This window comes from Hetaerina americana, unplaced genomic scaffold (genome assembly GCF_022747635.1).
Source record: "Hetaerina americana unplaced genomic scaffold, ioHetAmer1.1.p SCAF_1, whole genome shotgun sequence".
Lineage (NCBI taxonomy): Eukaryota > Metazoa > Arthropoda > Insecta > Odonata > Calopterygidae > Hetaerina > Hetaerina americana.
Genome location: NW_027286069.1, coordinates 12,837,015 through 12,854,996, shown reverse-complemented (window position 1 = coordinate 12,854,996; position 17,982 = coordinate 12,837,015). Strand labels below are relative to the sequence as shown.

Here is a 17,982-nt window from a genome sequence, read left to right as displayed (position 1 = left end):
TGTTGTACTGAAATTGTTGTTCTGTATTGCGGGCGCAATATAGAATAACAATTCGGACGATATCCAAACTGTCGTCTTGTAGCTGAGTGCATGAGCTACACATAAAATTAACAATGTGAGTCGCTCGATCACACTTTGGCCTCATGAGATCATTATTCCATTTTTAGAACATTGAGGCGCCCCCGCTGCTATCCCCACCAATTTTATTCAATTAGCGTGAGCTGCATCGCGTTATTATCGCTAGACACCAGCAATATTGATGTTTGAACCAACAAACTATCAAGGCAATAATTCACATGGTAAGTAAATGTTCACGCGTTAAAAATAATTACCCATTTAAATATAGTCATTGAGTTGTAGTTTAACAAAAAGGTGGATAATCGCCCAGGCACTTCCTCAACTGTTTTTAAAAAGAATTCTCTCTAAATAAATTGCATTCTATTATTAGAAAAAGTAAAAGATTATCTTATTTCCTGCTACAGGAAGACATTCTAAAGGGTCAATAAGCAATGGAAATGAAATATACAATAATTTCTTCATTTTAATCAATCCTAAGGTCATCGAAATGTGCTTGGAAACGTAAAAGTGACAACACCCGTGAAAAATAGTTAATACCTGAATAGGAAAACATTCGAAGGATTTGAAAATTCGAATAAATGGTTATTTAGAGGTAAACTTACAAAGTTTTGATTTCATTATGGTTCTTTACATTGTTTACGAGTATCTATCATTGAAGGCGTATTTTCCACACATTTTGAGTCATTAGCGGATACCGGATTTATTAATATTATACAGCTGATCGTAATGAGAGGTGGTAGAAAGGTTGAAATCTTCAAGTTAGGCTTTTGAATTGCTCCTCCTAAGTGTTGTCTGAATTTTATGGAAGGGGAGGAGGTTCATCGTTGGGCTATCACAGTCTTATAGTCTAATTACAGGTATGTGACACACCATGTGTACGAATTAGAGATATATCAGGAAAAAAATTCTTTTCGGTAGGTTTTATAAAAAATGTGAAACCGCCGTTATTTCACGTTCGCGTTATATCGACATTTGTGATTTCAAATCGGTAAGAAATTTACTGTAGAATAATTTTGGAGAATACCAATAGGGAAAGTTTTATGGAAATTTAATTCCTAAGGAAAGATACGAGATCCAATATCATACCCGATGAAACGGAAATCTGTATTTACATGGTTAAGCGACTAAATAAGAGTTCTTAGTATAGCGCAATGTGACCTCCGTCCCAGAAACGTAGCGAACACCCGGGAGCCGAGTTCAGGGGGCGCAACAATGTCATGTTATCAAGAACCCAGGGCACGGAATTATTATTGAGGACGTACCTTGGAGCTAAGATATTAATCTTAGCTCCAATGTATCAGAGAGTCCTGTCTTGCCGCCAACGCAAATGCATTTTTGGAAAAAATTACCATGAAGAGCAAAACATGTTGATGATGTATTTAACCAACAACGTAATATCTCCTGATTCACTGTGGCGACTAATTCATACTTGCTTTAAATTCATGTCAAGGTAGTAGACAGAACACTTTCTTTCGCTGAGGAAACTGCATGATATTCGCCCAATAAAATATATCATTCATGCGAGACCTTGAGTAAACAGCTTCCAAATGTTGCGTCTGCTAACGTCACACAACACAAATAACTCTTTCAAATTCTTTTTATTGTTTTTCTCCACAATTAGCTATTCTTTTACCTTCGTAAATATTTCGTATGTATTTGAAGAGCTACACGTGCATGATACATGTTTATGCATAAATGGTAGATAAAAATGCTTGATATTACTCAATATAATATTAAAATATATATAATATTCTTTTATCGCGACTAGTTACTGTAGATAATCAAAGTTGTTCAGTACAAGCTCAGCTCGACGAGTTGTAAGCTTCGATTAATACTTCAAATTACATACGTTTTCATAATTGATCACTACACGCCCCCTTCCAGAGAAAACTGAAATCGATTGTGACATTTAAGAACTATGAGGGTATAAATATTTAATGTGGGAAATCTGCGAAATTAACCTAATTTTTTGTTTAGTCGACCTAAATTTAAGAAATGAACAATGCTTTTATGCAACTTTTACGTTCAAAAGTTAGCAATTTCCGGAAAAATAAACCCTAGCCTCAAACACACAGCGACCCCTATCAACATCTATGCATTTATGATAAGGTGCCGTTTACTTTGCTGATGCTGCTGCTTTTAGTTAAATTGTATTTATATATTATTCACATTTGGTGCTTTTTCAAAAGAATAAACCTCCTTTAGTGCAAGCAAACTATAAGCATCTAGGACACAATTCCGTTATTTCTATATTTTACATGAACCTGTTAGAGAGGCTAGTTGTCTGCTCTCGCTCTCAGTTCCGCTGGTACGTTGAACTGTTGTAGGTGTGTTCGTGGAGTGTCTGGGTTATAACGAGTGAAAATGATAACTTTTAGAACACTTGGCCATCAATAAACCAGTAGTTAATGCCCCGAAATTTCGTTTTTGTGGTAATATTTCTTAATGAGGTCATCGTCGACACTTTCTGCGAAAAATGAAATGGATTACTACTAAAATCAGTTGTCTTACGGTAAGCACGAAGCTAACGCGCCAAATCATAAATTACTTGATTCTATTTTTAATTGTTGTTATAGTTTGAAATTCTGTTGCGGCCAGTTTTGTTGTTTTCAATTGTATTAATTTTACTTTTAAATTCGTAATCTAAATTTATGTGTATCTGATTTAGGTCAAGATGTTTTTTATTTGTTCGGCTAGTCAGTTTTGAACGTGAATCACGTCTGCATTAATTCAGTTACGAAAGCAAACTTTTCTGATCGTCGTTTTTAATATTTATTTCTGACAGGGTATGGAAGTTCTAAAGTGGCGATTTTAATTTAACGAGCGGCCAAGCGACGGACTTCTTCAATTGAAGCTAATTCCGACTTGATTAAGAAGGTATGTTTTTCTCAATGCGGCCAGTCCGTAATATCTTAATGTTGTCATTTTCTCCTAGAATTTATATTTTTGCTTGTTTGGATATCTATTTGGTTTAACGAATTTTGCCGAACATATTTAGGGAAGGTCTAGTATTTTCCAGTTGTTCCATCTGGTAGGAACACCAAAAAGAGTTCTCGAAGGAAATTCAGTAGCATATCGAGTGGCTTCTAGTTTCTCTGCTTCCATTTGTATTAATTTTCATATTTGCATTGTGGTTCAATGGAAACTGAAATTTTATAACGCAAAAGTCTAGCAGGCTGTAGTACGTGACTGATTTTTGGTACGGTAGTGCTGTCATTATACTTAGTTGTAGATAATCAGGCCTATGTTAAGATTACACTTATATTCATAACTTTTCTTGTAGTATGCTTAGATTACACTTAATTTTGTTGTATTCTTTTAAACGAATTCAATGGTTATGCCAGTTTTCAAAGTACGCATTTTAAATTTTACGTTATTGGCAATTGTAAACAACAACGTGGTGATAAAGGAAACAGCTATAAAATATTAACATGTATGTTTATATTATATAGTGAGTACTATATTTAATTGAGGTGATAACATGAGTTTTTCATCGCCCCTTGGGCTAATTTTTGGGTCAGCAATTTTACTCAGGAAGGTAATTTCTCTTAATTTCGCACCTTAACGCAGAATATTTTTCGTTTGTTTCACTATGGCTTGAATTTTATCTGCAAAAGCAGAGTAAGGGTTTCTTCATTTAAACTCATTATTATCAATGGTTCCAGTTCAATATGAATTTTCATAATTGCTTTAAGATTTTGCTGAATGCTAAGTAATATCCGCAGTAAAAGAAGATGAGTGTAGAAAGACTGAGACAAATATGTCACATCTTCGAAGTACTTGATGAATTAGTATTTCATTTAATAGAGTTTTCTCAATTAAATTCATGTGTGGACTGAGTTTTGGGTGTTGCTTATGCCTAGCTGGAAAGAATTAGAAATGTGACTGCACTGTATTATCCCTCATTCTTATTGGTTCATACCATTGTTAAATCTCTTGAACTCGGTATTGACTGAAGAGTGAGTTAGCTGAGTGTACTCCTCTCTCTCCTCGTAAAGCTTGAATGTACTTATTAGCCGATATTGTTTCCAGTTGAGGACAATCCTTCCGGTAAAATATTTATATTTTAGGATGCAAAATTTTTGAAACTTCTTGGCTGTAGCAAATCATGAAATTCTGGTAAAAGTGTGGACAAGGTAGTTCATTATGAAGGAAACTGAAAACCGTGATATTTTTTGTAGGCAGTGGGATGAAAGTGGTAGTCTTTGTGAAAGATTCAGTTGTAAATACTGATTGTTTTATCAATAGTGTCAGTCGTTATGTCTGGATTCAGGGTCTGAAAGTATAGAGATATTGAATTGATTGTCTCCTGTAATTAACTGTAAAATTTATCTTTTTTGTTCCGTCAATTACTTTTAATTTTGAAAATTTCGGAAGTATGAAATGATAAAAAGAAATAATGACAATGATCATATAATGTCTTTGTTATCTTACACTGGCCCTCATCTTAGTCCAGTCCATACGTTTTGAGCTTGTTGATTAATTGTATGCATTGTTTTGTGGTAATTCTTCTCATACTTTCTGAGTTATAATTATAGTGAAGCTTATTAAAGTCCAGTCCTGTGAACTACTTTTTGTAATATGACTGATCAAGTTAATTTCAATTTTACATCCACCATTTATGTAAAAATGTTAGGCTTGCAGTGGTGTAATCCATCCATTTCGATTCTTTGATTAAAGGAATTTGCTATATTATCAGCTAAGGTTCGAATATATTATTATGTGAAGGGTTTAGAAAATAGTTAGAATTTTCCATAGATCTCTTTTTGGAAACATCTCTCTGAAATCTTGCCAATCGTGGATTGAGGCTAGCTGTTCCCTGATCCTTTTGGGTAGTGTATGGCATTAATCAGTGATATTGACTCAAACCTGCTTTTGACATGTATACTTTCTTATATGCATAGAACACTCAGCTACTGACTCAAGGGCCTTGGTTCAATTCCAGGTCATTCTGGAAACTTTGAGCTTCACCCAAGCTACATATGGGTACTCTGGTATCAGATTGGTGTAGGCAATATGTCATTGGGCTCTCAAATCTGATATGTGAATTCACTTGAAATAGGGCTTAGTATTACTTCAAGGTGGTCTCTTCCCTCACATATCTTTGTTGTGTGAATCTAGGCATTAATAGCAAAAGTTCATTTTCCAAATGCCATCGAGTCAAAAAATTATTTAAAAGTTTTATTTTGGTTAATCAAGTATTTTGAACATATGCTGTTGACTCTTAAGCTGATATGATTTATTGTATTTCTTTTGTTGCAATTATAAATTTTTTAATTCGATGGGATCAAACTTTGGACTCTTTGGTTAGTTTTGAAGATCATTAAATGAAGTTTTCCATTAGGTAAGTGTATTTCACTGCCAACATTTCAAGGGCCAACTCTGCCATTGTCTTCAGGGGTTTGATGATGGTAGAATTGACCTTCAAAACATAAGTAGTGAAATGATGGAAAACTCACAAAGACTTCCAGTGCATCATATGTCTGGAAAATATTAAGTATTCCACTGAAGATCGGCAATGAATTTGAAGCTAGAAGCATTTTTTCAAAACATACCCATATGTTGAAAGTCCCTAATGGAAAAGAAAATATTGCTCTTCTATGGAAATCTCTGAATTTGTAACCTTTTTCCCCAAATTCTCTCCCTTCCTGGTGGATCAAAATGTGAAATAGCAAGTCTTCTTGCCACATTGTAAAACATTTGTGGATTGGATTGGTGTAATGGCTACAGTACTGGCCGAAGAGTTCATGCTCCAAATCCACTATTCTGTTTCTCTAGTCTCTCTTTGGGTTTTATTTGGAGAGAATTCCATCAACTGGATGACACATTTACGTTGTTCACGTTTGTGTTAGGAGTAAGCTAGGCTGTGGCTTATTTACTTGTTCATTTCTCCAAAAGTCCTTCCTGCTCCAAATTATCCATCTAATAAGGACAACAATGACCTCAGTTGTTAGTTTTCTCTTTCCTCTTCATTGTGTGAAACTGTTGTGGAACAAATTCTAATGGGACATCTTTATATCTGTAAGCATTCCAAATCTTCCTCCTCCTTTTTTCATTTTATCTTATCCTCCATGGTCCATATCAGGAAACATAATGTGTGCTGCAACCAAGACATTTTCTATTCCTTTTCATCCTTTCCTCCAACACTCCTCAATACACTCCCACCCTGTCCATCCAGTTTGTCTTCTGTACTCTTCTCCACAACCACATTTCAAAATCCTGGACATATCTCTGCTTCGAAGTTTGCATGTACATGTATTATATTAATCTAATTTCGCTCCGCACGACACTTTTGGCAAGCTGCTATCTTTCTTAGTTCAATTGGGATTCTTCCAATCATCGGCAATCCTTTCACCCTTCCTATAGCTCCCTTTCCCATATATGTATTGCCTTTTGGTTCTTCTACACTGCTTCTCATTCGTGACAACAGACTTCCTAAATACTTCAATGGCTTTATTTCTTACGGTCTTCCATTTCCTGTCATGTATTATCAATGTCTTCTTTTTGAAATCATGCCGGTATTAACCTTCATTCCATATTCTTTTCCCACTGCCATTATAATACCTTCAATCACAGCCCATAGTTCTCCCTCCAACTCTGCTATCAATACCTGGTAGTCCATTTGCTTAATGGTTTTTAATCATTCCATACCATATGCAATTCCTCTGACCTTTTTTAGTCTTTTCATCAACGTTTTGCTCCATGAATTGAAAATCATTGGTGAATCACAACATCCTGTGTACCCCTTTTCCACTGCTCACCTCATCTTTATTTCACACCTTTCCTCTTGCACAACCAATTTCTGTCCTGTATACTACTGCTTAATCAATCTCCCATCCTTCCAATGCATACCACAGGCCTTCATGGCCTTCATATGCTTCGATTCACTGAGCCGCATGTTGTCTCCCAGTCAATCGAACAAACACTTAAACCATACTACTTTGTCCCATATTCCCCTCTATATTAGTTTTTATTCTTCTTAGCACTAGCCATGGTAACATGAAATATAAAGCTTAGTCTTATTTTCTTTACATTCTTTATGTCAATGAAATGCTGGTGTCCTATTGGCTGTATAGCACAGTCTTGATATTTCACCAGCCCCTGAGGTCTCTGATTCATCAGATTGGCCTCAATTATCATGCCTTGCTTATTTTTCTTTTGCATATCCTCATCAAACTCTTTACTTAGCTCTATACATTTCTTCAATTTTTCCATGATTGACAATTTCTTCCACCTTTTCATCCATTCCTCCCTAGACCCATAAGATTTTCTTCTCAACTCAGTTTTCCTTACATTCTTTTCCCTTTTTCTGAAGAGTCACTCTTCCATATGGTGTATTAATCCATTTTATCATACTTTTCCAGTATGTTCTTCTTTTTCCACTTATATTAACCTCTTAACTTCTTCAATGCATATAACTTAGCAACCTTGTCTGCCTACCTAAGTGCTAAATACAAATTATAACTGGTTATTTTTCTTAAAACTGAGGCAAAATGATGTGCTGCCAGATTAGGGCCATTCAGTAGTAACTAAGTTCAATATTAATCTTGCGTTTAGTGTCACATCATTCTGAAAATAATTTGGGTCTATTATTATATTCATCTAGCAATTTTTTTACCATCCAAGTGTCCAGTTTATCAAAGGCAATTTATAGGGTTTGCTGTGAAGTAAGCATGTCTGATTATCCTTGAAAACATGACAAGACTGCAGATATAGCAGTTCGGAAAGAGAAGAATGAAAGAGGCACAGCAAATGCATCCATATTCTAATGCTCTGCTGTCAGAAATATCCTTCTTGTATTTGATCTTTGAACTCATAAGCATATCTGAAATACAATCAGCTTAAAAGAGCAGACCAAGCAAACTTGCCTTAGTTTTAAAAGTAGGTCTAAATATTTGGTCTGTTTCCTTATCTCCTCTGTGCAAGTTCATTTCAGCTTAAGTCTCATTAATAAAATAACATGTGTGAGATGGTCAAAGACTTTGATAGCAGTTGTCTGTTGATGGAAAAGGAATAGTTCCAGTGCTTAATTGACTAATGCAATGACTGAAAATCTAAATCTAAATTTCAATCCTGTGAAGGTGAATGATTTTTACCTTTTGAAATTATTGCGTTTTAATCTTGGTGGTAATTGTAAAATGCCTTGAAGAGAGCTGATGTTGGAGTATCTTATTTGAATAATTTTAACATCTCCTAGTTGGACTTCAAGAAACTTTAGATGTTTGCTGTATGTGATAGCGGTTTGACAATAGATGTAGGTAGTCCTAAGGGAAAGGAGTGTTGGGCCACTTTTCTTTTGTGGCCATAGTTATTGTAATTAAGGTTTTCTTAGCCAGTCCAATTGTCTGCATGTTACTGATGACAGTTACCAATTGTAATCAGGGTGTTTTCATTCATTGCGTGATGGTGAAGCCTGATTTTACATGTAATATGCTTGACTTAGGATATGAATACAATTCTTATTTGGTAGTTTGGCATTTAAGGTAGGTTTTGAATCTACCTAAAAGAGGGAAAAATCACTATTTATAAGGGACTATGAAGTCTCAATCTTGTGCCAATAAAGTTATTAAATAAATAAAAAAATAAATAGGGTGGATGCCTTTGTGGCTGAAATATTGATCACAAAAGTGAATGCCTAAAGTGGAAGCAGGATCCTGAGAAGAGAAAAGTGGTTTACAAAAATATTATCATTTAAAATAAGTTTCATATTTGATTTTACAATTTCAAGTTCTAAAATATCAAATCTTTGTCCTTGTTTAAACCACTCTCCTCTCCTTAGAGTCCTGTTTCCACAGCAAAAGTGAAACTCCCTCCCTCCTATTGACTCCATGCTTCGATGTCTCCTACCCACTTAATCCTTATTTATTCTTCCCTCCCTCCTACCGCCAGGACACAAATTACCTGCCACCATCCTCTCAAATGATGACCACATTAGAATGATTTGAGGCATCACTTTGTAGAAGCGATTTAGATTGGAAAGGAGCATACTTTGTTCTTCCACGTATAATTTGTTATTCGCTACCTAGGTTTCGACAGAGATGATGACTTTGTAAGTCGAGGCCTGGGTCATGAGTGTTGGGTTGTATGTGGAGGAACAGAGTGTTTTCTTTGCTGAAATGACCTTTTTTTTCCCCGCCTACATATGATGATTACTTCCACGTTATTAAATTTTAATGTAATTAAATAGTTTTTCATAATGCTTCCAAACTTGTTTTTCTAAAAAAATCGCTGACAACATCCAACCGATCCTAAAGTCATCCTGTATTCTTGATATTTTCCATTTTCTTCGTAAGTGTTGTTCCAAGCTTTGATGCAGAGTAAGGTTGAGACCTGGGACTTCTCACTGTTAGTGTGTGTAGTGGAGAAGGAGTTAATTTAGTTTTGATCTATAAGCTTCTAAGATGTCTCCTTGCTGGATTCATATTATTTTGGGATTGCCATCTCATGCATTGTTTCAGGTGATAATGGTTTTGCTAACTCTCCAGGAAGCATTTTCCAGGTGTCTTCAAACTGAAGATGCTTCCAGGACCGGAAGTGAAACCTATGTCACCTGAAACAATGTACATAGTTGCACAGTATTTTATCCTCTAACGCTATGATTGATGGTTTGTAATATAATTCTTCAAATGCAATCATCATCTTCTATTGGACTAAAATAAATATATTCTTTTGATTATGTGCAATATACTTTGTTTTTTTTTTTGAGAAAAAATTTTATTATATAATATTTAGTCACATTTTCCCTGAGAAGTATGACCAGGTCATTTTTTATTTGTTTATTAAATAAGAATTAGTCTGAAAACAGCACATTTTGGCCTTTTCGTTGGACTATTAGCAATGGTAACAATGGACACAATTACAAACACCCAAGCCCTAGGTGGAGGAAAAATCCACCCAGGTGGGAATCAAACCCGTTACCCTTGGGTAGCTAGATGAGGACGTTACCCCACCACTCACAGGGTCGGTGCATCTTGAGCATCAAAATCTGTTTGTTCCCTGTACCATGAATAAGCCAATAATTTGCCAAAGGGAACTTATGGTAATGGGAACAGCATCTTCTTAGTCAAGGAAAAATGAGGAGTCAAAGACATTAGAATTCCCATTTCAGGTAGCAAAATTTTTTGTGGGAAATTTTCAATAGAAGAAAGAAAAGTGACAAGAAAAACATGAAAACTATTTTGAAAGAATATGGCTGCGTAGATTTTCGCGGCGGTGGCTTGAAGAATTCTGCATGTCCGGGTTTTCACCGCGTTGTTGTTTGAAGCCGACAACAGTTTCGCCGAAGTTTCTTCCTTCAGTTCTTCGACCTGAAGACGCCGGATGAAACTTCGGCGAAACTGTTGTCGGCTTCAAACAACAGCGCGGTGAAAACCCGGACATGCAGAATTCTATTTTGAAAGAAATTTATGTTATTCAAATCAAAATTCTACAAACGTTTCCATCTTTCTTTACCACTTGTTTGGGTTGAATTACCCTGATTTGGCTATCTTAATGAAATTCCAACCCTTCTTCCTTCCTCCTGAAAACCAGAACCACTTTTGATGAAAGTGAATGCTTAAGATGTACTTTTGGATATCATGCTCTTATATATGAATAGTTGATTATGGTAAAATGTTATTATGTCTGTAAATTTATCCCTCAATGAAACATTAGGGAGTTCCAAATTTAGAAAGAGACTTTTGTTTGAAATAAAATTATATAAAGCTATAATAATGAAAACATTTTTGTGTGGTGTACAACAGTATTACTTTTATGCTTCAGGAGTTTTGTTCATATTAATAGACACCTAATAATTTTCTTTCCAATTGTCTAAAGATAACCAGGATATTGTTATTGTCCCAATTTGTCTCGTTAAGTTAATTTGCATTTAATGTGTGACAATATTCAAACAGTTTGAAATTACATTGAGTGATACCTCATATTGGCAGGTGAAGCCAATTTGGAATGATGAGCTGGTGTTTTAGCTTATAACCGCTGCTACCAGTGTAGAGCACATCTATAAATGATTCAGGATTTGAAAGCAACCCAGAGATGATCTAAGAAGTATTACATTCCTTGGTGGCTGTAACTTTGTTGAACAAATGGTTAACAAGATGGGGTCAAGCCATTCTAAGGTAATGGAGCATTTTTTTTACCTTATCATCATGTAGTTGTATAGAGAAACAATAAGTTTGAAGGAAAAGTTGTAAGTGAAAGCTTATGAGTAATAATTGAAAAAATCAGTTATTCAAGTTTTTTCAGTTTCACTTTCATTTCATTCCCCGACCCATTTAATTTATGTCCAAAAGATTGTTTAGGTGACCACCAGCTCATTATTCTAATTTTTTGTTAGTAAGAGACTTCAATATCAGATCTGAATCATATACATATTTTGCTTTTGATTTTCATTTTTTATTATTTATCTCTTGATAGTGTTTGGTAATATTTAATTTAAAATCACCTCTTTAAATTTTGCAACAGGGGATCCATGCTGATGCTCTGGCTATCCCTGCCACAGAGGGCGCAGGAGAGATGTTGAGGTCCCCTGGGGTGGAGGCAGCTGGAGCTGCTGAGGATGCTGGTGCATCAGTCGAATTTGCAACTATGGAAGAAATTGGGTGGAGCGAAGAGGGAGCAGCACCTCGAGATTCACTATCACCTCTAAACACCACAGACGGCACATCGTCAAACACAGAAGTACCCCTGGTAGATGCTCCTGATCGCTCATCGGATGGCAGTGATTCTGGTCTTGGCTTGGAAGATATTGGTGCATCGTCATCATCAACTGGTGTTGTGGAGGAAGTGGTTGTTAGTGAAAAGGAGGAGAGAAGGAGAAGTAATCTGAAGAGGAAACAGGAGAGCGATATCAGTGGAGAGGGACCAGCACCCAAGAAAAAGAAGACTCTAACATTTGATGGTGTTACTGTCTATTATTTTCCAAGAGTCCAAGGCTTTACCTGTGTTCCATCACAAGTAAGTTGTCTCGCATATTGTTGTATATAATTCTAATGTGGATTTCATGGTCTACTGTCTCAATAATTTTATATCATCAAGCATTATTTATTTTCACCACTCATTGCATGTTATTACCTAGAAAAAGTAGCAATTTGTTTATATTCTGAGGTACTTTCATCTGATCATCACCTATTGATTTACATATTGCTATTAAATTTTGACATTGTCTTTGGTTCCCATTTCTTACAAAAGGTTCATCTATAAAATTAAGATTGTATTTAGTTCATTGGAGGAGTAATCTCGTGCTGTTTAATGACACTAGAGCTGACCCATTTAATCTAGTGGTCTATAAACTTAACTGGCTAGCTCATGTCTTGGACCAATCTTGATTCAGACTAAAGTTTTGTATGCAATATGATGCTGTCAGACATGATATGATATATCGTAAACTTCCTACCCAGTAGCCTGGTTGATAATGTGCTTACTGGCTGCCCTCAAGGTCATATGTTTGAATGCTATGGTGCTATGCTATCTTATTTTTTATTTGGTTGAATATGCAGTGTTGTGTCATCCAAGCCATTCATCATAATTGCTTATCTGTTGTTGCAGGTTTGTGTATCTAAGGTGCACTTTTGGTTGCCAGTAAAATTTTCAATATTTCTGATAGTGGTATATTCGATGATATTCTGTCGCAATGGCAGTAAGTTTTAATGCTTGCATCTGTAAAAGAAGCTACTGGAGCTACAGGTCCACCTTTTAACTTTTTTAACCATTCTAGCTACTCTAAAGGAAAGAGCACTTGCCATAAGCCTCGGATAGTATTACATAGGCCTGTGCTGACTTTTTAAAATGTAAGTGACATTTTAATGCTGTGTTTGCTCATTGAGCATTACTTCCATTTTTCCGTAGGCGAACTAAGTGTGTTTCAGATTACAATAGCTACCACTGAAACAATGCTGGAGTCAAATCTATAAAACTTGCAAGATGCACTTAGATAAAACATTAAGTCAACAGTATGACAAAATAAAATTTTTGTGTCATAAATTATGCAAATAAAAATGCTAAGATTGCTCTCCATGAACATCCCTTTTACCCACTAAAAGATTTTGGATCCTTTCTGGTAGGAAAAATATAGCAAGCTTTGACGGTGGTATCAAGTGTGAAAGAAAATTTGGAACCTTGAGCTTGACAGACAAGATGAAGATTCTTGAAATATTGGATGCCAATGTTTCAAGCATATATTTGGTGAGAGTTTGGATTAAATAAAAAACATGTCTGATTTAAATAAGAAGAAGGACATGATCAAATAGTTTGATTGAGTGGTCAGTAAGAGCAACAGGCTTGTTTGGAGACTGGAAGAAGCCATCCACAAGCAATGATGATCAAGTGGCATAGGAAATTGTGGCACTGACACTTGGGACGTGGCAGAAAAACTTGCCAGATACTTGCATTAAAAGAACTTCATTGCCAGTAGTGGTTGGTTATGAGAAAGATATATTTATTGGCAATCTAAGAATGACAAGTGAAGTCTTGAGTGTCCATATTGGTACTGTTGGACTCTTTAGGAAAAAATTGCAGGAATGGTTGGCAACATAATATGTAATTACCATGTATGTTTTTCATGGAGAATCCATGGTTTCAGGAAGAAAAAAAATCATATAAAGGAATGATCTCAACTTTATTGTGTGCTAATACAAATGGTGGTCTTAAGTTTAAGAGCATAGCACTGAAAAAATATTCACCTGGTGCTCTGAAGAGGATGATGAATGGCCAATGCATATGCATTGTTTCTAACCAACAGAGTCCACTATCATGTTGATCCTGAGTTAATGAAATTCATGTACATACCAAATCAATTTCCTGGGAAATCCATAATATTAGATAAAAGCACTTTTGATTTTGAGCACCTCTCCAATCGTAACATTGACAAATAGTGTGGCACGAATGGTTAGGTTAAATGTCTTGCTTTGCTGACAAACAAAACTTCATTATTTCAGCTAATGTATCAAGGGGTATTTATTGCTAGAGCTTCTAAATAAAGTTTTAGAGGTTGTAGGGTCGAAGGAAAAAGAATTTGATGACAGCAAAGCATAGAGAAAAGGGTTATATAAAGTTATAATTTGAAGTCTGTTTAGTTTCATTGGGATGTCTTAGAGTGAGGCATGTAGTTAAATAATTGGATGTTAGTAGCTAATATTTATCATGAAGTGATATTTACTTGGTCAATTATACATGCTTTATACACAATTTCTCTACGGAAGTGATCATTCACCTTCTAACTAGAGAGCTTAGTACCTTGACTCAAGAAGAAGTAAAATATCTTGTTGACCAAACTTCATTCAATTTATTTGAATTGAATAGATATTGAATATCTATCGCATTGTGAAATAGTGCTGTATTTGGTTAAACTTTAATGTTTATGCCTGGAGTGTTGTGAGGATGATCTTAATTTGTTGGGAGATTACAGCTTACTTAGGGTATGGAGAACTGGGACTGAGATGGTATAGAGGATCATCTTAACTGAATAAAGACTGTTGCACATGAAAGTGAAATTATTAGAAATAAATTTTGTTTGTGCCATGCCGGTGCTTTGAAATCACTTCTAATGAAATCAACCAATGTCTAATCATTAAGGTCAGAATTGTTATTGTGGCTGATATATTAGTATCTCAGCCTCTCTATCTTTAAGGGGTCATGAGAATGATTATTTAGTGTTACTCCATTTTACACGTGGGTATTGTATGAGCACAATTAAAGTGTTAAGTTTTGCAATGGTGAGCTAGAAAGGTGACCTTTTGATGTATTTTAGTTAAAACAAAATAGTTCTTCTGGTAGATTAATCTCTATGATTTTATTAAATGCCTGATTAAAAACATAGCCTCTAATTTTCAATGTGTTCATGATTGCTCAAAAAATAGCATTAGAGGGGCTTCTCCAATTCTACTATGACATCTCCATCCACTTAAAAATAATGTTTGCTTCTCAGGGTGGCTCTACACTGGGGATGATGGCCTCCCACACCCACATGCAGACATTTACCTTGTGGGAGCACGCGGCAGAACAGCGGCGCCTCCACCGCCAGGCTGTTTCCCAGCTCCAAAGCAGATGTCCATCTCCTGTGCCTGGAGCTAGCTCTCCCAGGCACGACTCACCCCCAGTCGTCCGAGTGCAACGTCAGCGGCGCAGTAAGCAGAGGGCAGAGGAGGAAGAGTATGAAAGTGGGGGGGTTAGTGAGGTGGCCAGTGAAGGCTTGGAGGCTGCCCGTCCCCCAACTCCAACATCTCTGCCTCCCCCATCATCCAGCGAAGATTCAGCGGACAGTGATGACGATGATGATGAAGACGATGATGAGGATGAGGGGGGTGAGGACGACGACGGCAGTGGGGCTTCAGATGGTGAGGTCGACTTGGATGGGTGCTATTTTCTCCAGGTAAGTCATCGTGATAGTGTTTGTAGCATGAGCTGCTAACACAATCATTTTGTGTGCTGTACATTTTGTGATTAACAATTCTAGTGATTTTATTTGTTGAAATTAGGTTTTAAAAATACCCAAACATCAGTATTCTGGCAAGAAATCACTCATTAGCACCATGAGATTGCTCTTGTTAGCATTCTTGAAGCTGGTGTTTGAGAGGGTGAAAAGATGAGAGTGAAATAATGTTGTTTGAAGCCTTATTTTGAGCTTAGGAGAACTATAAACTGTGATATATATTCTATGGGTTTACTGGTTGGTCCCAAGATTAGAGCTAGAACTTCTCTGGAAGCATAAGCTGTCCAAGCTATTTTATGCAGAGTCCATCTGACATTATATTTATTAATGCATCAACTCAGACCATTCCAAAGAATTGGTAAATTTTAATTATCTGAGCCACCCATTTTTAGGGTAACTTTTTATTCCAAATCAATCTCTGAGAACAATGTCTGATGAGAAAACAGTCCAAATTTTCTCTGCTTGCTTTTGACAAAATTCCATTACTTGAAATGATTGGGAATGGCATATGATCAAGTTTACCACTGCGGGGAAGAAGTAATGTAGACTTGATTTTCCCATCTCTTCTTCTATTTTTCCTGACAATCTCTCCTTGTCCCATATGCTATTTGAGAGGAATCCTCAGATAACTAATAGTTAAGAAAAATGGAATAAGCTGGGAGTATGTGAGTATTTTGAATATCGGGGAAAAAGTGCAGGGATTATCTAGTTCTTTAGGAATTTTGTCCCATTGTATTTGTTGCAAAGTAGAGTTAATTCCCAAAAGTAGACCACCTTATCGTCCCTTTATCATAGGTTGTCCTCACTGTTCAGGTTACAGTGTGTTATATGTGCCCAAAAAGAGTCTATCAAAAATTTCATATAAGCAATAAGGAAAGAGCAGGGAAATTGGAATGCAGATGAGAGAAGGAAATAGAAGAATGTAAAAATAGAGTTAGAAAGAAGGAAGTATAAAGAGTTTAATAATATACTTTAGGTATGAAACAAATAGAGCGAAAGAAGTTTGATAGAAGATGCAGTGCAAGGAATTGGACAGTTTACAAAGGCAGGGTGAAATCTGTGCGTTATACCGGAAGGTGAGAGCACCATCAGGAAGTAAGAAGGGAAAGATTCTAGAGTGATGCAAAGAATACCATGTGATGATCTATATAGTACGTAGGCGGTTCAATTAGTACCCATGTAAGAAATGAAGAAACCATTTTTTCAAAACATTTTTTTTTATTTTTCAACATAGTCCCCTTTTAGAAAGATACATTTCTCCCAACATTCCGGCCATTTTTTTAACCCCTCCAAAAATAGGATTTGTCGAACTCTCCAAAATACGCCTCTGTCTTGGCGATAACTTCCTCGTTCGAGCTAAATTTTTTTCCCGCGAGCCATTTCTCATGTTAGGGAATAAGAAAAAGTCACAGGGAGCCAGATCGGGTTGATACAGGGGGTGCGGCAGCAATTCATAATGTAGTTCATGCATTTCATGAAGTTGACAGCCAGATCAGCTTGTTGTTCACTGTGAGCAATCGCGGCACCCATCGGGCCAACAATCTTTTCATCCCCTACTTATCATGTAAAATATTAATTGCCGTTCCAGTCGACACACCCACGGCCTCTGCTACTTCGCGTACTTTCATTCGTCGATCAACAAGAATCATGGCGTGGACTTTTTGAATGATTTCCTCGGTAACCACGTCTGCCGGGCATCCTGGTCGCTCTTCATCAAAAACAGATGTTCGCCCACGTTTAAATTCGTTGAGCCAATATCTAACTGTGGTCATAGATGGCGAAGTGTCCCCATAAACAGCATCCAACTTTGCTTTTATCTCCTCAAATTTCTTTCCATCCAAAAACAAAAAGCAAATTACCGAACGATACTGCTCTTTTTCCATCTTAGCGAAAATCACGAAACACGTCTTACTCAAATGGCTGCCAAATCCAAACTAACCTTTAAATCAGTCTGAAATTTGTTTCACTGTCATTTGATAGATGGCAGCACAGGATGATAACATAAACTTCCCTCAGGAATGCCCTTTGTCATCAAACACGGTTACTTATTGAACTGCCCTTGTAAAGTTATTAGGCCAGCAGGCTTAGGTATGAAGAGAGAGTATGAGATTGATGGGAATAGGTTAGGTTCAGACGGACTTAATTTAGGGATAGAAAGGGTATAAAGGGGATTTAAATCAAATAAGGCCATGGGAATAGATAACAATCCCTTAGAACTACTCAAAGTTCTTGGAAAATGTGGTAGCAAGAGCTATTATGAGCTAATTCATAGCATGTATGAGGATGATATGTGGCTAGAAGAATTTTGTGAGATCAATGTTAGTTCTCATCCCAAAAAAGACAATGGCAGCCATATTTTAGAAGCTTAAGTGATGAATTCCAAAGAAACTGCGGGAGATGCCGCAACAGTAACTTTAACGGAGTCATCCGCTAATGTGCATTTTAATGCAACAATTTCAGAGCGTAAAAATCATTCGCCT

General features: G+C 36.3%; 1 protein-coding gene across 2 annotated transcripts in view; it reads left to right on the top strand.

The window, feature by feature from the left end:
* The first annotated feature begins 2,192 nt into the window (after positions 1-2,192).
* Axud1 (AXIN1 up-regulated 1) overlaps positions 2,193-17,982 on the top strand; it is a 27,952-nt gene continuing 12,162 nt past the window's right edge. Inside the window, exons 1-5 of one of the 2 annotated variants that reach the window (XM_071585829.1) lie at positions 2,193-2,590; positions 2,864-2,955; positions 11,007-11,192; positions 11,539-12,030; positions 14,999-15,442. In XM_071585829.1, the coding sequence (XP_071441930.1) occupies positions 11,160-11,192; positions 11,539-12,030; positions 14,999-15,442 (969 nt within the window). In that variant the 5' untranslated portion in view covers positions 2,193-2,590; positions 2,864-2,955; positions 11,007-11,159. The remainder of the gene's footprint in view (positions 2,591-2,863; positions 2,956-11,006; positions 11,193-11,538; positions 12,031-14,998; positions 15,443-17,982) is intronic. The other variant, XM_071585838.1, reaches the window with a different exon arrangement.